Source organism: Anser anser (assembly GCF_964211835.1).
Source record: "Anser anser genome assembly, chromosome: 12".
Classification (NCBI taxonomy): domain Eukaryota; kingdom Metazoa; phylum Chordata; class Aves; order Anseriformes; family Anatidae; genus Anser; species Anser anser.
In genome coordinates, this window is record NC_139733.1 from 3,023,456 (window position 1) to 3,044,836 (window position 21,381).

Consider the following 21,381-nt stretch of genomic DNA (forward strand, 5'->3'; position numbering starts at 1 on the left):
GTCAGAGACTGCTCGCCAGGCGCCAAGCAATCCCACCGCAACCTTGTCGTTTTTAGTAGCAGAGTCCCACACCTTGACCACAATTTGGTCCCATGTTTCAGGATCATAAACTGTCTGAATAAGCTGTAAGGTTACCAGGACAGTCTTTGTTTCTAAGGACGTACGATTCCCCCTAATGCGCAACTGCTTACCTTCGGCCAGCGAGGGGCAGTTGTGTGCGCGGGTCCGCTTCTCTCAGCTTGAGCTTCTTTCCAGCTTCGGTGCACCTATTTCCAGCGACTTTCTGTACGAGCTTCTTTGAGCTGTTTGCTGAGTTTGGCCGAACCTATCTTCATTAGGCGATCAATATCCCTGTTCCTGTCCTGGTCCCTGTTCTGTTAGCCTGTCCCTGTTCGGGTGCCATTTGTGGCGTAACGACCACACGGACACCACGGTTCTTTTAGGATCAGTAACTGCTACTACTTTATTGATGACAGAACTTCATCATATCGTGTTGCATCCCATACTGACGACAGCCTCCCTTCTTATACCATTCGCCCCACAGCAGTCCTTTTCCACTAACTCTTCATTGGTCAAACAACTTTGCCCAGCAACCAGCAAACCCCCAGCAACTTCCATGCCTTAACGGCGGGAGAACAAGCAACCCGAGACGGCATGGCGGCACGGTGTCTCCTGAATCACCCTTCTTTGTTCCCTCTAAACTCTTTACATTCCTGATGGCCTCATCGTTGAGAGTCCGATGTTATCGCCAAGCATGGGGCATGTCGACCCCCATGGCCACACTCCCACATCTCCCCCTTCTTTATTAACATCAACCATCTTCTTGACACGAATTATTACTCCATATATCACAAAGATAATCCTGATTTATGCTTACCTGTTTTCAAGAAATACAACCACAAAATTTTAGCATGGCAATTCGTCCATTGGTCTCTAGTCTTCTGGTCTTCTCTGTTTTTATATACTGTTTTATTCCTGAGGAACATGTACTTATTAGTTTATATTTTCTTGTTGCAACTATGTATTTAAGGTGTCTTTAAAAATACACTAATTTCTATGGCAAAATACAAATGGGTTTTGCCTTTACACAATAATGCATTTTTATTTTGTCTTTGAATCATCAGCTCAAGCAAAGATGTATTTTTTTTTTCAAATAAAGTATTTCAGATTTCACTACAGAATATTTCGTCATTAACCTCAGAAAAACAGAGTAATGGAAAGTATGCTCCATTGACTAACCAAATAACCGAAGATAAAAACACAATGAAGACCCTCCATAGTTTGATAACATTGTTCAATATATCTCCTGACCACAATTCTTTCAAGCTTCAATGAAGATTTTAATAATTAAGAAGGAAATACTTCATAGAAAATAAATATTCTACCTACTACATAAGTGGTATCTCGAGCTGACAATTCAATTCTACATGAACATAATATTAAAGGAGATACAAGTTAGAACCTTTGATTTTCTGTATACCTGAGATGTATCTGTATGTGACCTACCCAAGCAGTACTAAATAAATAATGGTCATCCATGCAAACTTAAGCACTTTGCTTCCCCAAAGCATAATTTAAACATACTGACGGAAACAGAATTGCTAGTGAATTTTCACTAACCCGTGTGCCTCTAATCCATGTATTTGTATATTGCCTTTCCAATAGTTTTAATGTAGCATGAACCAGCTGTAGTAACACAGCTGTAGTAGTGGAATCCATCCTGTTCTTCCACCTCCAACAGAAAACCAAAACGATAGCTTCCATAAAGATCCTAATCACCAGCTCTAGTGCCTGGTGCCCCAAAGTCTGTTCTATGTGAGGGTCAGCATTACTCACAAATAACTCAGCCTACAGTTTTACATCTTGCTTTAGCCAGATACTTATGGGTAGAACTTTTCTTGAAATTGACAGAACCAACTGCAATCAGCAAAATCAGCAATTTTTTTTTCCTCCCCTGTAGGAAACCAAAAATAATTATTGCTCTTAAGCATTCTGACAACACTAATAAGAATCTCTAGCAAGGGACCAGGTCCCCACAGCAGTTGGTGCTATGCAATCATGGATAAAAAGCTCAATCATAGTTCTTAAACGTATATACTAATACATTTGTATATATTTTGTATAATCTAATATACGTTGAATGCATATTTTCTACAGTCTTTATTTGCTTACCAAATAAAAGCTTTGAGTAACCAATCATACTGCAAACATCCATCAGCTTGGCTTCGTGGGCTTGGCTTTATTCATCACCCACCACATTCCTAACAGAGCCATGGGGAAGGACTTGGGAAAGTAACCAGCATCTACAAGTGGCATTGAATCATAGAATCATTAGGGTTGGAAAAGACCTCCAAGATCACCGGCTCCAACCATCCACCCTACTCTCAATGTCACCCACTAAACCATGTCCCTAAGCACCAAGTCCAACCTTTATTGAAGATACTGTAGCAAAGGAAAATGTCCTTAAAATATCTCTGAAGAAAGTAAGTTCTCTTGATTAGTCTTCGTTATATCACTATTGCCGAAGCGATCGGCTCCGGGGCAGACACGTTCTGCAGCGGAGCGGGCGATCACGACAGGCAGGGCTTTTTTTTCCGACATCGAGGCCGCTCGAGGGAGCCGCCAGGACCCGGCAGCCCCCGCGAGGGAGGCTGACGAGGCGTAGGCGGAGCCAGCAGCATCCCCTCCCCGGCCGTTCAAAAGCAGCCTCTGGGGAGCGCGGGCGACCAGGGTGCAGCAGTTCGCGCAGCAGTTCGCGCAGGGAGGGCGGCTTGCTGCTCTTTTGCAGTGGTCTTTCCCTTCGGTACCTGTAACCTGCCTGCGAGGAACCTGGCCATGGTATCAACCGGGCAGAAAAACACGGCCTCCGCATCTTTTGCGGCCTTTCCAGCCGCAGTCACCGATGTGGCTACTCAGACGGAGGGCTTGGGGAAACACACAGCCGTCCGGGTCTTGGGCTGCAGGGTGTGCCCAAGTCTTCTGTCGGTATCCGACAGCAGCGGTGAGGGGTATGCCTCTGGGAGGTGTGCCCAGGTTGAAGAGCTGCTCAGCCAGGTAGCGGAGCTTCGGGAGGAGGTGAGCAGGCTCAGAAGCATCAGGGAGTCAGAGAGGGAAATTGACTGGTCGAGGTGTACTCTGCCATCTCCGAGACAGACTCACGAGCCTGCCATTGCACAAATGTCTCCTGTTATGCAGAAGACAAAAGTTCCCTCATCCCGCCAGGCAGCAGGAGGGAACCTAAGCCAAGGGGGGGAATGGAGGCAGATTCCTCTTCCAGGGGGTAGGCGAGCCCTGTCCTTGCCCACCTCACCTTCCCATCTACCCTTATATAACAGGTACGAAGCTCTAGAACATGACAACCAGAACAACGAAGCAGGCGAAAGCCCGTCCCGGTTGGTGAGGATGCATAAGGCAAGGTCCCCTACCCCCCACATTGCTACATCAGCTCTCAAAAAAGAAAGAAGGGTTATTGTCATGGGGGACTGCCTTTTGAAAGGGACAGAGAGCCCAATATGCTGACTGGACCCTACCCCCAGGGAAGTCTGTTGCCTCCCTGGGGCTCGGGTGAGAGACTTTGCTAGGAAAGTCAAGCGCCTGGTACGGCCCACCGACTACTACCCGCTACTGGTCTTTCAGGCTGGTAATGACGAGGTAGCAACAAGAAGTCCGAGAGCGATCAAAAGGGACTTTAGGGCTTTGGGGCGACTACTTAAAGGATCAGGGGCACAGGTTGTGTTTGCCTCTGTCCTTCCCATAGGAGGGATCGAAGCTGACAAGCAGACTCATCACATTAACACGTGGCTTTGGGACTGGTGCAACCGGCAGAATTTGGGGTTTTTCAATCACAGAAAGGTCTACGTGACCCTGGGCCTGCTGGCACCAGATGGGATGTGCCTCTCTCAGAGAGGGGTGAGGATTTTTGCTCAGGAGTTGGCTGGGCTGATAGATATGGCTTTAAGCTAGAGTCGAAGGGGGAAGGGGATAGAACCAGGCACGCTGGTGACGAGCTAAGGGATGGTGTGGTAGAATCAGAGGGACTGTGTCCTAGTGAGGCCCTTTGGTCGGATACACAAGGTGCTGTGTGTAGGGAGGCGCATTTGAAGTGCTTCTACACAAACGCATGCAGTATGAGGAATAAAATGGATAAGCTGGAAGTCTTGGCCCAGTCCCACAGCTACAACATCATCGGCATAAGCGAAACCTGGTGGGATGAGTCCTGTGGCCGGTGTGTTGCAATAGATGGTTACAGGCTCTTCAGGAGGGACAGGCAGGGTAGGCGAGGTGGTGGGGTGGCGATGTATGTGAAGAATGGGCTGGACTGTGTGGAACTTCAAGTTGGCGATGGCAAAGTTGAGAGCCTCTGGGTAAGGATTAAGGGACGAACAAATAAAGGGGATGTCGTTGTGGGAGTCTATTACAGACCACCTGGCCAGGACGACAACGCTGATGAATTATTCTTTGCAGAACTAAGAGATGCCTCGAGATCGACTCCCCTCGTCCTAATGGGGGATTTTAACTTGCCAGACGTCAACTGGGATCACCACACGGCTGACACGAGCAAGTCCAGGAGGTTCATAAAGCACCTAGATGATAACTTCTTGGTGCGGGTGCTAAGGGAGCCAGCTAGGAAAGGCGCCCTCCTAGATCTGTTGCTGGAGAACAGAGAGGGTCTTGTGGGAGACGTGGCAATTGGCGGCCGTCTTGGTCATAGTGACCATGAAGTGGTTGAGTTTAGAATTTATGGTGACAGAAGGAAAACTGCCACCGAAACTTCAGCCCTGGATGTGGGGAAAGCAGACTTCAGGCTGCTCAGGGAACTAGTCAGCAAGGTCCCTGGGAAACTGCTTTTGAAGGCATTGGTGTCCATCAGTGCTGGTCCATCTTTAAGCACTGCCTCCTAAAAGCTCAAGATCAGGCGATTCCAAAATATCGGAAGTCAGGCAAGCGGGGCAGAAGGCCGGCCTGGCTGACCAGGGACCTTCTACTGGAGCTAAGGCAAAAAAAGAAAGTGTATGGCTGCTGGAAGGAGGGTCAGGCGACGATGAAGGAATATAGGGATGCTGTTCATGTTTGTAGGGAGAAAATTCGTGTGGCCAAAGCCCAACTAGAGTTGAAGCTGGCCATGTCTGTGGGAGACAATAAAAAAGGTTTTTTAGATATGTGAACAGAAAAAGGAGAATCAAAGAAAACATAGGTCCGCTACTAGATGGGGAGGGTCTCCTCACAGACAATGACATAGGCAAAGCAGAGACGTTTAGTGCCTTCTTTGCCTCTGTCTTCAACACTGATGATGGGCTTCAGGACCCAGGGTACCCTGAGCTGGAGGACCATGACGGTGGGAATGACAAACTCCCAACCGACCCTGAATGTGTGCAGGATTTGCTGCTCCACCTGGATCCATACAAGTCCATGGATCCGGATGGGGTTCATCCCAGGGTGCTTAAAGAGCTGGCAGACGTCATCGCAGGACCTCTCTCAATTATTTTTCAACGATCTTGGGAATCTGGTGAGGTCCCACTGGACTGGAAGCTGGCAAATGTTGTGCCAATTTTCAAGAAGGGTAAGAAAGAAGACCCTAGCAATTACAGGCCTGTCAGTCTCACGTCAGTGCCTGGTAAAATTATGGAGAGGATGATCCTTGAAGTTATTGAAGCGCACTTGGGGGACAATGCAGTCATTGGTCCCAGCCAACATGGGTTCATGAGGGGTAGGTCCTGCCTAACAAATTTGATTTCCTTTTATGATAAGATCACCCATCTAGTCGATCAAGAGAAACCAGCTGATGTGATCTTTTTGGACTTCAGCAAAGCTTTTGACACGGTTTCCCATAGGATCCTACTGGACAAAATGTCCTGCATACAGCTAAACAAAAACATCATATGATGGGTGAGCAATTGGCTGATGGGCAGGGCTCAAAGGGTTGTGGTAAATGGGGCCACATCTGGTTGGCGGATGGTTACTAGTGGGGTCCCTCAAGGCTCCATTTTAGGGCCAGTCCTCTTCAATGTTTTTATAAATGATTTGGATGTAGGACTAGAAGGTGTTCTGAGCAAATTTGCTGATGACACTAAACTTGGAGGAGTTGCGGACTCGGATGAGGGTGGAAAGGCCTTGCAGAGAGATCTGGACAGATTGGAGAGCTGGGCGATCACCAACCACATGAAGTTTAACAAAAGCAAGTGCCGGATCCTGCACCTGGGATGGGGCAACCCTGGCTATACATACAGACTGGGCAATGAGACGCTGGAGAGCAGCCCCGCAGAGAGGGATCTGGGGGTTGTGGTTGACAGCAAGTTGAATATGAGCCAGCAGTGTGCCCTGGCAGCCAGGAGGGCCAGCCGTATCCTGGGGTGCATCAAGCACAGCATCGCTAGTCGGTCGAGGGAAGTGATTGCCCTGCTCTACTCTGCGCTGGTGCGGCCTCACCTCGAGTACTGTGTGCAGTTCTGGGCACCACAGTACAAAAAGGACATTAAACTGTTGGAGAGTGTCCAGAGGAGGGCGACGAAGATGGTGAAGGGCCTAGAGGGTAAGACGTATGAGTGGCTGAGGTCACTGGGCCTGGTTCAGCCTGGGGAAGAGGAGGCTGAGGGGGGACCTCATCGCAGTCTACAACTTCCTCGCGAGAGGGAGTGGAGAGGCAGGTGACCTATTCTCTGTTATCACCAGTGACAGGACCTGTGGGAACAGTGTGAAGCTGAGGCAGGGGAAGTTTAGGCTGGACATCAGGAAGAGGTTCTTCACTGAAACTGAAAGGGTGGTTGCACACTGGAACAGGCTCCCCAGTGAAGTAGTGACTGCACCAAGCCTGTCTGAATGTAAGAAGAGATTGGACTGTGCACTGAGTCACATGGTCTAAACTTTTGGGCAGACCTGTGCGGTGCCAGGAGTTGGACTTGATGATCCTTATGGGTCCCTTCCAACTTGGGATATTCCATGATTCTATGATTATTCTATCATGAGTGTTTTGAATGGGAAAACAAGACTCTTAGTTTCATCCCCACCAGCCTAGCTGTGCAGCTCTGACTGGCAGACTACACGTACCTGGGCATTTTTGTCATTTTCCACGGAATTTTATGGCATCCCCCCGATACATTTTAATACAGCTTAACCTCCACTGAATGAAACAAGCGAGATTTAGAGGAGGCAGCTAATCGAGGGGCAGGCCCTGCGGCAGTCGCGTAGGGGTGGCAGCTGCTGAGCCCCCTGAGGGGAGCCTCCCAGCTCCCACCGGCCAAGTTTCTCAGCGACCCCACGGCGCTGGCGGCCACGTTTCTTTCCAGCGAAATGCCTCCTGTTATCCCGCCCAGGGCCGGGGAGGAACAAGCTCAAGCACTCCCGGGGCGGGACGGGGAGGTCTCCTCAGCGCCGGGGCCGCTGTGAGGGGCGAAACCGGGGGCCCTGCCTCGGCCGCCGTGCGGGAGGCGGACTTCGGCCCGCGGCCGCTCCGGGGGTTTTCGACACCGCCCCGGGCCAGCCGAGCGCCTTCCCCCGACGGGCAAAGGGCGCCTTGCTGCGGGAGAGCCCAGCCCGCCCCGCTCCCCTGCCCGGCCTCCCCCGGCGCTTCCCAGGGACCGTGCCCGGGCGTGCGAGTGAGTGAGTGAGGGGGGCCGGTGGGGGCTGAGGGTAGAAGGGCCGGGGGGGTGCAAGCGTTTCCGAGGGAGGCTCGGCAGGGAAAGGTGGGGGGACACGGCCCAGGGGTGCCCCGTCCAGGCCCCGGCCCCTCCCGTGGAGCAGCAGCGGCTGTGTGCCGCAGGTGGGTTGTTGAGAAAGAGCAGGGTGGGTGGGGTCGGTCAGCGAGAGCAGTTTCGGCTGTGGAGATGAAACCTCCCGCACCATTTCTGTGGGTAGATGAACTCTTGTTTACCTGCAAGACTAAAGGGAGAGTTACTCCAAAACAACCCCACAGCAGATAAATTTAAACTGTGTACACAGCCTGCAGCAAAAGAGAGCAGGAAATGCTGTTACCTGAGGGCTGCGCATCCCTCCACCAGGCCCAGCAGGAGCAGGCTGCCCCAGCACCACACCAAGGGCTGGGCTGTGCCAGTCATGGGCACTGCCACCAGCCATCCACCTTTCTTGTTACACGTTGTGCATCTGTCAGGGGATGGGAGCATCTTGGCCACAGCACAATGTACAATTCCAGTCAGCAACCATCTCCATGTAGTGTCCATATTGGTCTGGAGGAACCAGGGTAGGCTAGTGTGCAGGAAGGAGGCCCAAGTGTGGGTGAACAGGGGGATCATATGATAAGAACTGTGCTTTAATATTAGTGTATGTTTTCTACTACATATGTTGGATTTAAATTAAAGCAGAACAGCTTGATATTTAACCTCTGCACCTCAGAGCTTTAAAGCACAGAAATTTGTGAATCATCTACATGCTGATTTGCAAAGTCACTCAAATACCGTGGTGTGGACACTGTCGACTGACTTCACTCCCCACTCACTGCAAGATAAAAGTTAATTATCTCATTGATACTTTGTCTCTCCTGTTCCATTTTAATGGGTTCATTGATGTAAAACAAAAACACCACCAACAAAAACATGAAATAACATCTAAATATAAATCTGGTGAATTTATGTGATGGAGCAGTTTCAAAATACTGCTTCAGTAACTTCAAAGGAACATTAGAGAGTCTGCTTCTTTTTTTTGTTGTTGGTAATTCAGTCTCCTAGCCCAGACAGCAGGTACCATAACTGTCTTGGTACATGTCTTGGATCATTTTTATTTCCCGCTTTATGAGATAACAGCACGGCTCTGATTGGTTAACAGTAATGATTCCCAATGCCCTCTAACCTTTCTAGATTAGCCACCTCATCCACCTACAGAACCACTTGGCTACTGCCCTTTTTTCAGTATGTCCACTTGTGCAAGCAAGGCACTTAACCTCGTTGTCTTGGACTGACAATCCTTTAAATCTAAAGGTCTAGAAATAAGGTCCCTGGGCTGACTTCTAAGACTTTTGCTTAGCTTTCTTGCAGGAAGACAAGCTGATTTAATCCTCAGATGTCCTATGCAGCTTTTTTCTTTGTCTCCCCACTCCTTTTCCAAAAATCAGAACAAAAAGTAGTAATTCATTTTTCACCTTTCGTATGTTTGCTGTACTTCAGAAAAGTCCCTTCTCACACATGACCCCAAATCAGCCACCATAGAGTAGCAGTGGTGGGTACCAGTAGGTTAAATGAACGTCTGTTTCTCCTGCAAACTTAGTATTGCATTCAGAAACATTACAAGGATGCAAGGAGCCCCTAACAGCTAACTTAGGAATTCCACTGCCCACTTCTGGCTACCTAGTGTAAGATTACAGATATTCTTACATCATAGCAATAGTTTTCCTGCTAAGATGCTCTTGCTCTCCTCACTCTTAGAAGAATGCTGTCCCTAGGCCCACTTATCAGTATCTACCTGGAAAGCAGATAACATTTTTAAAGTGAGTTCCAGATTTTGAAGCTCACAGAATACAATAACTATATTTTATGTTGCTGTATGTACTTCTGCAGGGCTGCTTGCTGATTCTTGAGGAATCTTGTGATGTGTATGTTCATAAAGGGGTCATGATATGCAAGGATTCAGATAAAGACATTCAGTAATAATCCAGTAAGACAAAAATACAACTTTTTGTTGTTGGTAAGTACCAAACATTTAATTAGAACCAGGCTGTTTACATCTCCTTAAATCAAGATATTTTGCTTTGACATAGCCACCACAATATTTAATAGAGCTGCCCATAAAACTAAAAGCTCCCTCCTGGGTAAGCTTCAGTTAGCATCACCAGCAAATCTCAGAGCCTCAGATGTACCTATTGGTACCCTATTGGGATAACAATTTGATTTTTGCAGTTACAGGAGTGGGTAGAAAACCAACCAAAACCCACTTTTGTTGAAATACAGTTCTTAGGAACATGACATGGGCTATAAATTCTCTCCCTCAAAAGAGCAGGATGAAACTAAGTTTAGAAAGAAGACATTAAATTTGACTGATGCTCTCCAGTTCAAAGACTCCTGCAAAATTCCATAAAACTATAAAAGAATTTGAACATTGATAAACCCATGCATGCACATAGAGGTGCATACATTGTCAGAGAGCAAAGTATCATCATGTTCTAGTTCCAGGACTTAATGATACCAGTCTCTTCAATATACATTTGAATTGCTCTATGAGTTTCAAAGTCTGCATGCATGGGAGGCTTTTAACAAACAAGCTTTTAAAAAGATCTAGACTTCAGTGATAGTATCCTAGCATGAGACAGGACACAAACACCTAGTCCCATAACATCAATGCTTCCTTTTGATTGTTGTTTGAGATAACACCTTCAGGAGCTCAGCAGGCACGGCTTACACTGTAGCAAACTGTAGAACTGCAGCCTCCAGCACTGCCCCTTAGATTGTGGCACAGAGTAACACACTCCAACTGAATGCGATTTCAGGGATTCCGCAGTCTACTCTGGCTCTTGTAGCCAACACCTACGTAGGTCATAGGCTTTGCAGCCAGCAGCCTGTTCAGAAAGCACAGTAATATTTGTTGGTATTGTAGATCCCATGCCAAAATAAACAGACCAGTATGTCTTCCTTATGTAATTGACCAGGCACCTTTCACAGATTATCAGGGCCGAAGCCCATACTCCAGCAAACCCCATCAGCTATCTGCTGTTCCTGTGAAATACCATGACCGACCAGTTCTCTAGATTAAGCATATGTCCTTTAGGATTGTAGCCATCCTCATCACAAATAAAACAACAGAAGTAAAACCTCTCTACCTTTCTGTTCTCCTCTGCTGCATCACCAGAAATTGTAAAACCTTCTTCTGAAGGAACAACCCTTTTAATATTCTCCATCTGTAAAAGATAACCCCCCCAACTTCAGCTGGGATCCATTTTGAATTAGCCAAGTGAGAATCAGGTGTGTCAATTCTCAGATTAGACCTATACATTGCATCTTTTTTTTTTTCTTTGGCTAGGGCAACTGTTTCCCCACATAGTTGGTCATTCATGTCCTAGAAAATTCAGGATTTGTACAGCTTATTACTATCCTTCCTAGAGAAAAGTAAAAGTATGCTTCTTCCCATACGTTCCCTGAGAGAAAACTACATTTGCATTTGAGAGCATACATTAAATTATAAATAAATACAGTTCCACATGGAAGACTTATAACATTAATTAAGGACTGCATATAATGTTGCTACAGAGTTGGGCCTTCAGGGCTTGTGTGTATTCTCACAAACTAGAGATTTCTCTCACAAAATTGTAGAGTTTCACATGAGAAAATGAGTACAGTTCTATTCCACCTTTTAGTAAGAAAAAAAAAAGCTATTTCAATGATTCATTAAGACACTTTTTTGTGAAAATAAACATATTTTACAACAATGTGGGGCTTATATTATAAATTATTATAAAATATTGGATAACTATGAAACTTGAGTGTAAGAAAATCAACATTAACAACCTAATTCCTTTCTGAAAAAAATAGATTTCACAAACATAATACACTGTTGAATATATTTCCAGGAGCAAGCTTGCCTGTCTTTATCAGATGGGCAGTACATTACAGCATACGAGCCCCTGGAGAGGTTGCTGTCCCTAGAATCCACAGCAACCCCTTAGATAGAAGCCATGGGACAGGAAAAATTAGTTTTTACAATCCAAGGATATCTATCAATTTTTACTAAATGTACCAAGAGTAATGGTTTCAAAGGGAGAGCAAGAGAGACACACTTCAAACTGGCCAGCAGCATTGGTACTTTGGCACTTAAATGGGCTGTGAAAATCTTGGATTTAGTCCCTGCACCTGAACCCCTGGAACACACAGCTCAACCTGTGCTGCTTGCAAGGCTCACAGGCATTTCTGAAGGTTAAAAATTGCAATTCCAACTGAGCCTCAGGATCTGGTGTTACTGGACTGTAGCTGTACTCGGAGCACTCTTGCAGGATCTGGTTTTAGTAATAACTAAAACACGTTAAACATGGCAGAGGGATTGGAATTAGATGATCTTTAAGGTCACTTCCAACCCAAACCATACTGGGTAATAAGGGAGAAGCCACAGATGTACAAATTGTACCTTTACCTATGTTACCTCAAAAACAGTAGTTTTTCAGTTTAGGGATAGCTGAAAATTAATTTCACCGTTACACGTGATTTGTAGAGAACCATCGTAGTTTTGATCTGGCAGAACTACTCATCCCATCCCATTGTGTTCCCAACTGAATCACGTCCATGGTTGTGAATTGGCTGTGCACTATCACTGACTCACAAACTTACAGAGCAGTGTATGAGATTGTTGTTTTTCTTAAATTCTCATCTACTAGAGGCAGATGAAAACAGACTTCCAGGTAAACAAAGGTGTCCATTCTTTATGGTCTTGGCAAATACTTGAAAATGTGCTGCAGGTATTCACCTCATGAACCAGAAGCAAGTCAAAATCAGGCTGCATGTAATACAAAATACTGTGCCACTCAACTGGTGCGTATAATGCATCAAAAGAATAAGACAGCAAGTTTCAAAGTAAATTATTGTTTTATTGGCATCGTAGTTAACCTTTAGAATAGTGAGAATGGGTGAAGTATGACATTTTTACCTGAAAATGATGGACATTTTAGAGGTCATACACTGTATTAATGATTGTGTTTTAATTAGGATTTCTTGTTTGTTTGTTTTTCTAGGACAAAACACCCAATTTTGGAGGAAATACTGTAGGAGTGATGTTCTTAGTAAAGATGTACTACTTAATCAAAGGAGTTAAATGTTACAGCCCTGTGAGTCAGATGCACAAAGTAACAGGAGCTCTGTTTAAAGCACACCTGTTAAGGAACACGTTGGGCATCAACGAATCATTCAGAATCTCACGTGCATTGTCTCAGCTTAGTTCTGAAAAGGCAAACTCTTATAATTATGTCATTGTTGGAGCTGGATCAGCTGGGTGTGTATTAGCCAACAGGTTGACTGAAAACCCTCTCAGTACTGTACTACTTTTGGAAGCAGGCCCTAAAGATACCCTTCTGGGTAGTAAGAGACTGATGTGGAAGATTCATATGCCTGCTGCATTAACTTACAACCTCTGTGATGAGAAATACAACTGGTATTACCACACAACTTCACAGAAACATATGGATAATCGGATTATGTACTGGCCCCGAGGAAGAGTGTGGGGTGGTTCCTCTTCTCTCAATGCAATGGTGTATATTCGTGGGCATGCCGAAGATTATAATCGATGGAGCAGAGAAGGGGCTGTAGGATGGGACTATGAACATTGCTTGCCCTATTTTAAGAAGGCACAAACACATGAACTGGGACCAGATCAGTATAGAGGTGGAAAAGGACCTCTGCATGTGTCAAGAGGGAAAACAAACCATCCTCTTCATCACGCATTCCTGGAGGCAACTCAGCAAGCTGGGTATCCCTTCACAGATGATATGAATGGCTATCAGCAAGAAGGATTTGGCTGGATGGACATGACTGTACACAAAGGTAAATCATAAAGGATTCCTTAAGGAATTTGTGTTTCTGACCCACCAGAAGTGCTTCTGAAAGCATTTTAGAATACAGACATATAACCTGCACTTTCAGTTGTTTGGTTTGCTGAACAGCTACTGCACTCTAAATGTACATGTATTCATTTCACAGCAGCTTGTTATCAGTCTAGGATGTATTTCATTGAAATTTGGGTTGGCATCCAGGTCTTGATTCATAGTTAAATTTGGGAGAGTAGGTTTGCAGAATGTCACTGAGAAGTTTGTTATGTTAAAATAAAATCTATAGTTATTATTATCAAAGCACATTTGCTTTGAACTCTACAGAAGAGTGTATAAAACCTGTATAAACATCCTGATTGGTATTGGTGAAAATCTTAAAGAATACTTAGCATGACTATTTTGATTTTCTATGTTAATATAAATTGTAGGTCAAAGATGGAGCGCAGCTAGTGCTTACCTTCACCCAGCCATATCCCGTCCAAATTTGTCAATCACAGAGAAGACACTTGTAACAAAAATCTTGTTTCAAGGAACAAAATCCATTGGTGTTGAATATTTGAAAAATGGTCAAATGAAAAAGGTAAGAGATTTTTATTTTCCAGTATAAAATACGTTATTCAAAGCAAAATTTAAAAAAGACAGACAGAAGGAAGGAAGGAAGGAAGGAAGGAAGGAAGGAAGGAAGGAAGGAAGGAAGGAAGGATAAAGAGAGAAAGAAAGAAAGAAAGAAAAAAGAAAGAAAGAAAAAGAAAGAAAGAAAGAAAGAAAGAAAGAAAGAAAGAAAGAAAAGAAAGAAAGAAAGAAAAACATGTTACAAGTGATGCTTCACTATACAAAATATAAGCTTTCCAAAACTGTTTTCTCTTCCTGTGTATGATTCCTTGTGAGTTACTTTACAGCAAGTGATATTTCAGTTGTCTTGATTTAGAGATTAACATCTCTATTATATTTCCCTCTACAGCATTTTCAGAATTGCTTTTCAGAAATCACAGCATTTCAGCACACTAGTCAATATACAGAGACAGTGTACAATTACAGCATAGGTTCCAGCTCGAAACATTACACAACACTCTTGTGTAACATCAAGTTATGGTTTGTCCCCTCAGACTGAAAGATTGAGCATTTCCCTTTGCTGAAAGATAGGAAAACATTTGGAATAGGAAGAATGTGGGGGAAGGGTGTCTAATCTGGCTCATAATAGTATCTGAACAGAAGCTCTTGATGTGTCACATTCAGATCAAGCTTAATAACGTCAGGACTTTTGCGCTTATTTCATTTTAGGCTTTTGCCAGTAAAGAAGTTATTTTAAGTGGAGGTGCCATAAATTCTCCACAGCTGCTTATGTTGTCTGGGATTGGCAATGCAGATGATCTAAAAAAACTGGGGATCCCTGTTGTTTGCCACCTTCCTGGTAATTTTATTACTTCTTTCAACCTTGTACCTTCCTAAGGAGGCAATTCAGACCATTAAATGGAATGAATCCATGAAATTTGTTTGTCTTTATGTCAAGTTGTGTGGACAGAAACTAATAGTGTCACAAATCTGTGGAAATGCACTGATTTTAGAACGGAGCAATAACCTCCTACGGTTTCTTCACTACATTTGATAGTGGAAAATGCCTTTCTGAAAAATGCCACTGAATAACTTTAAAGCAGCATATTTAGAATTTTGGATGAGTGGTTTTGATCCACAACAGATTTCATAAGCTTCCATCGTCATATATATTCAAAGATGGAAGGAATAACATAAACTTTAAACTAGAAAATCTAGCATTGTATTTAGAAGTCATATCTGGCAATTTTAGAACAAGTGATATGTCTGCCATTTAACTTTCTATTTTCATTCTAGTTATGCTATGTTTATGTAAAATCTTGTTCTGACATGAGCAAAAGGCTGATATGACTCATGGTCTTGGTGTTAGTCATCACTGCCCTTGTAAGAGGTTAGTTTAGTTCCCATTTATGCTGTTTTCTGGTAGCAAATGTTATGTATAATTGTTCTCTGTGAAATAACTTTTTCTTTCCTTCTCCCTCCTGCCCCATTTTTAAACATTTAATCAGGAGTAGGCCAGAATCTTCAAGATCACTTAGAAGTGTACGTCCAGCAGAAGTGCACCAAACCTATCACTCTGTATAGTGCACAAAAGCCGGTTAGCATGGCAAGGATTGGTCTAGAATGGCTTTGGAAGTTCACAGGTATGAAACAAAGTATGCAATTGTTCCTCTGTTGATCACTTCTGAATTATTACAGCCTTTTGTCTGTGAATTTCGAAGTCTTTACATAAATTGTTTTTCATGTCCACTAAATAATTGGATCTTGCAAATGGGCCTAAAAGATTTCTTTTTCTTACAGGTAGGAGTCTTTTTAAACTGTTATGTCTTAAGTATCAAGTGAGCTTTTGAACATTTTTTTTAACACATTTAAATCTCCTTAATTTTAAGAAAATAATCTACTTTTAAATCTTGGTGCCACTGAGAAAAGCTGTTTTAAAAAATAAAAATGAAGAAAAAAAATCTATTTAGAAATAGATATTGTATAGATAAAAATGTATTGCGAATTTGTTTTTCATTATCTCACCCCAAATGAAGTATTTTGTTGTTCTGACCAGAACCCGTTAGGCTTGCAGGTAAATAAGAGTGACTTCTGTTAAAAATGACACTGTAATTTTATAATAATCCAGCTGTAAGTTGTATTTTATAAAGAGTCTGTAAAAGTCATCATTGAAATCAGTAAAATAGTTTGGCCAAACTCAAGGACTTCATCTCCTGCTTAATCCTTATGTTAGCAGCCGATCCAAAGCAATGATTTATGCTGTGTACGTGGCATTTTACCACGTGGCATTTTTACCATAAGTAAATATGTATTGAGGGCTGAATCATGGTGTTAAATGGATTTGAAAATAACATAATATGAGGGGCATCGTAGCCTCTTCATCTTTTCCCTTCAGGGTAGGCACTGGGGATGGCTCTGCCTGTTACATGTGACTAATGGGATAGTTATGCTGCATGTCATGGAGCATGCAGTGCAGTGATATCAGGGTGCTGCAGCTGGTTCCCTCCACACCTGTCAGGATATTGATTACAAATCTGCCTCTGGCAGTGCTTCTGCCAGTTACACTGAGGTAGCTGTAACATCCCACTCTCAAATAACTGGAATTTCCAAAGTTAGATGTAGTTACAGTTACCTAGTGATTCAGAAGTAGGTGAAAGTGGTGCATATTTCTTAAATTGCAAGCTGTTCATAAACATTTGCATTCCTTGCGGTTTCCACGGTATATATGCATTATAAACTGTAGTGAAACAAAGGTTAAGAAGAAGTGGATTTATTGCTGTTCTGAGGTCTTGTAATGGCTTTTTCTCTCTCATTTACACTCTCTAGGTGATGGAGCCACTGCCCACTTAGAATCTGGTGGGTTTATTCGAAGTGAGCCAGGAGTTCCTCACCCTGACATTCAGTTCCACTTTCTTCCTTCTCAGGTGATTGATCATGGTCGCGTTGCTTCCACAATGGAAGCTTACCAGGTGAGTTTCTGAAGAATATATTTCAGTAATGTTCTGTAGCAATTAGCAAGTAGGCTTACCCTTTAGTATAATCATCGCTAATTTGGCTATATACAGGAAAATACCTTTTTCATTATTACACAAAGAGTTCGCTTAACCTCCTACATTGGGGAAAAATACAGGCTTATTGTTTGATATTGCTAGCAAAATTATGTTGCTTTTTATCTTTGGGAAAGTATTTAAGTATTTGCACTACTGAGGTGCCATAGTGCTGTTCATTAGGATACCATTGTGCTAGATGCTGTACAAAACTAACCCAAGGTGTTCCCTGTTCCACTGCAGTTTAGGCAGAGGTGTAAGCTAGAATATATGAGGCCACTCATTTATTCATTGAACAAATCCAAGGCCGATTTTAGAATGTGATTTTGATCCAAGAGTCTGTTGTAATGCTGGGGAACTGTCACTGAATACACATATCTTTTCTTGCTGATCTCTTCAGTGGTAGTAGTTTGGTCTGATTGCTGATAGGACTAGAATGCTGTGCTACTGCTAAATTGGAATGATTGTACTTTAAATTAAAAGAAGGCTGTGAATTGTAAAGACAGGTATATTCCCTTCCCCTTATGGAATGTCTTATTTACAGTTTAGGTTGGATATTAGGAAGAACTTCTTTACTGAAAGGGTTGTTGGGCATTGGAATGGGCTGCCCAGGAAAGTGGTTGAGTCACCATCCCTGGAGGTCTTTAAAAGACGTTTAGATGTAGAGCTTAGTGATATGGTTTAGTGGAGGACTTGTTAGTGTTAGGTCAGAGGTTGGACTCGGTGATCTTGGAGGTCTCTTCCAACCTAGATGATTCTGTGATTCTGTAAATTTATATAAAATGGAAAAATATTCATACTTTGACTTTTTTCATTATCTTCCTTTAACATTTACATTTGCTTAATTTGTAAAATCTTGAAAAAAAAATCACACTGAATTTGGAAATATGTCTGGTGGGATTGTGTCATGAGCATAGGTGGCTGTTGCAGGTCCACGTGGGACCCATGAGGAGCACAAGTGTGGGCTGGCTGAAGCTGAAAAGTACAGACCCAAAGGACCATCCAATCATTGAGCCTAACTACATGTCCACAGGTAAAAGCAGCCTCTCCTTCATCTGATTAACCACTCATTTCCTGCCCATTTCAGTAGCAGAATTTCACATCTACTCAACACCAGTTCAGAAGTGATGGTTGGTACACTGTTATTTAAAGTCAGTTAATATCAAAGAGGCCTCTGTGCAAAGCACTGTATAAACCTAAAGAATTCTGCGCTGCAGATGCCTTCAGAGTTCTTAACATTTGCCTGGATTATGCTCATTTCTTCTTATTCCCTTTTGAGAGCATGCCAGATATGTAGCAATTTTGCTCACAGTGAATGTAAATATCTGTGACTTTAAAAACTGTTCTGCTTTATTTTGGCCTTCAGCAATAAGTGGGAGACTTCCCCTCCAGCCTTCCTTCTTTGATGCTATTTTTTTCTGTTTTGTGAGAGTGCACTTACAGTCCTCTTATTTTCTTTCCTTACAGAAAGAGATATTTGGGAGTTCCGCCAGTGCATCAAGCTGACCAGGGAGATCTTTGCTCAGAAAGCTTTTGAAAAATTTCGTGGGCCTGAAATTCAACCGGGAAGCCATGTTCAGTCTGACAAAGAAATAGATGCTTTCATAAGACAGAAGGCTGATAGTGCTTATCATCCTTCCTGCACCTGTAAAATGGGTCAGCTTTCAGATAGCACTGCTGTAGTTGATCCCCAAACAAAAGTAATTGGTGTTGAAAATTTGAGAGTAGTAGATGCCTCAATAATGCCCAGTATTGTCAGTGGGAATTTGAATGCCCCAACTATTATGATAGCAGAGAAAGCTGCAGACATAATTAAGGGGCTTCCGTCACTTCAGGAGAAAAATGCTCCTGTATATAAGCCCAAGACCTTAGAAACACAACGATAAACAATGTTGTCATCCTTTCATACTTTTGCCACTTAGTCTTTCAGTCTTTCATCAGCATGTTGGTATGTCATACTGGACATGCCAACCAAATAAAAGCTATGCAAAACAACACATTATATTAAAGTAACCATTAATTTGATCCATTCTCTTATAGAAGATTATCTAATCAGTTTTTTAATCAGTTGGCTCAAGTTTCATTTTAAATAGGAAGAGATTAATGTGTGCTATTTTGAAAACCTTTATGATATGCCTTGCTATTTAAAGGAAGAATTTTAACTGTTTTGAGAGCATTACCCACCAAAACAGCTAGTTAGCAATCTCCATGTGCTGAAAAGAATGGTTAAGTAAGCATTTATTTAACTTCTTATTCACAGGCCAAAGTAGTATCAGCATTGATAGGAGAGACACCTACATGATGTTCCTCCCTTTTTATGGGAGGCACACACAGTTTACAAATCCTCACTGAAAGTTAGACTTTATCATACCTAGCAGTCATAACTATATAGTATTCAGAAAGAAGACATACAATGTCTTTATCAAAAAATGATTTTTTTAGTAAATGCTGAACAAAAGCTGATGTTTATAAAAAATATACTGAAAAACTGGATTTCCTTGCTTTTATTGCAAGAACTGCAGTAGAATTCAGTTTACATTTTTAGCTGATTTAGTTGTGCTGCTTTATCGTGTATCATGGTAAGAGTCCATGCTCCCGATAACTTCCTTAAAGTTACTGGTCTTTGCTCAAAGGTGAGTGTGTACAAAAGATATTTCTCAGCAAATACTCAATCATGAGTCATCTATCACTAAAATTCATTAATAAAATAGAGCCAAGGTAGTTTTAAAATGGAAGTTTACTCAAAATAGCCGCATTAAATAAGATATCAATGATGTAGGAAGAGATCTTTTTAAGTTAGTGTCCTGGTTTCAGTTAGGACAGAGTTAATTTTCCTCCTAGTAGCTGGTAGGGTGCTATGTTTTGGATTAGGATGAGAAGAGCGCTGATAACATGCTGATGTTTTAATTGTTGCAGAGCAGTGCTTACACCAAGCCAAGGACTTTTCAGCTTCTCACTCTGTCCAGCCAGCGAGCAGGCTAGGGGTGCAGCAGGAGCTGGGAGGGGACAGACCCAGGACAGCTGACCCAAACTGGCCAAAGGGGTATTCCATACCATCTGGCATCATGCTAAACAAATTTTTAGGGGTGGCTAGCCGGGGGGGGGGGGGGGGGGGGGGGGGCCGGCTGCCTGGGGATAGGCTGGGCATCGGTGAGCGGGTGGTGAGCAATTGCACTGTGCATCACTTGTTTTGTACATATTATTATTATTATTATTATTATATTTTCCGTCCTAATAAACTGTCTCTATCTCAACCCACAGGCCTCAGTTTTCTCGTTTCTCTCCCCCATCCCGGGGGGGGGGGGGGGTGGTGCGGGGCGGGGGGTCGGAGGGTGAGCGAACGGCTGTGTGGTGTTTAGCTGCGGGCCGGGTTAAAACCACAACACTTAGAAGCCAAGTAACTTAGTCAGTAAACCAATGCTTTAATTAGAACTTAAGTCTTTTTACTGTTTTCAGATGTGCCAAGCAAATAAATGATCTTTCATGGCTGTTTTCTGTGTCAGTCTTTCAGATATTGATTTAAAAATAATAATAATAAAAAAAACTAAACAAATTGAATTAGTTGAATGAATTAATTCATTGAATTGTATGGATTTGTTAAGTATTCCAAAATATCTTCTGACTAAGCAGCTGCTGAATTAAAATGGTTTTGTAGCTTGAGATTGCTCAGGACTTGTGATGAACAGAATAAATTTTTTTCCAGGAAAAACAGAATTTTACACCATTTGAGCACATTGAAAAAAAATGCTGACTCAGATGTTGGCTAGAGGGACAACTGCAGATGTTTAAGGCAGATTCTTCTACCTGGTGCTGCTGCAAGGCAGTGGTTGGAAGCCCTGCTGCTGAGGGAAAGGACTTAATTGATTAGTGTAACAAAAATACTGAAGATAGAAGATGATAGCAGTGAACGTCACTCCCAAAGGAGACAGGTAAACCCTTTCTATGTACATCATACATTCTTGTGGAATGAGGGGAACAAGAATATATTAAGTCAGAGGTGACTGATTGGCTGTGTTAATAAGACAATTCATCTGACACAACTGTGCCTTTGGGGAAAGCATGAATTGTGTATGGTGTACCATTTTTATGGCAAATAATGTCTTTTATTTAACACCTGTGCTATTGAGATTTTCATTTAAAGCTATTCACTGTATCTTAGTGTCATTTGGAATATAAAGTATTAGGATACACAGAATGATATATACTGAGGAGACTTACCACAGTCCTGTGCTGTTGAAAGGGGCAGCTATTAGGAAAGCCAGGATATTGATGGTCCTGCATTTGCAGATTTACAACATTGGTTTTTACTCTAGG

General features: G+C 43.0%; 1 protein-coding gene across 4 annotated transcripts; it reads left to right on the top strand.

Moving 5' to 3' along the window:
* The first annotated feature begins 6,608 nt into the window (after window positions 1-6,608).
* CHDH (choline dehydrogenase) lies at window positions 6,609-20,323 on the top strand. 4 transcript variants are annotated; one of them, XM_083795972.1, is made up of 9 exons: window positions 6,609-7,596; window positions 9,504-9,630; window positions 12,659-13,463; window positions 13,897-14,048; window positions 14,750-14,879; window positions 15,529-15,663; window positions 16,847-16,989; window positions 17,998-18,100; window positions 18,535-20,323. In XM_083795972.1, exons 3-9 carry the CDS (start codon window positions 12,698-12,700, stop codon window positions 18,951-18,953), a joined length of 1,848 nt encoding a protein of 615 aa, XP_083652098.1. In that variant the 5' UTR covers window positions 6,609-7,596; window positions 9,504-9,630; window positions 12,659-12,697; the 3' UTR covers window positions 18,954-20,323. The 4 variants fall into 4 exon arrangements, with proteins under 4 accessions (XP_083652098.1, XP_083652097.1, XP_083652096.1 ...); XM_083795971.1 differs by having other exon boundaries at window positions 6,609-7,592; XM_083795970.1 differs by lacking the exon at window positions 9,504-9,630 and having other exon boundaries at window positions 6,611-7,596.
* Window positions 20,324-21,381: the final 1,058 nt, after the last annotated feature.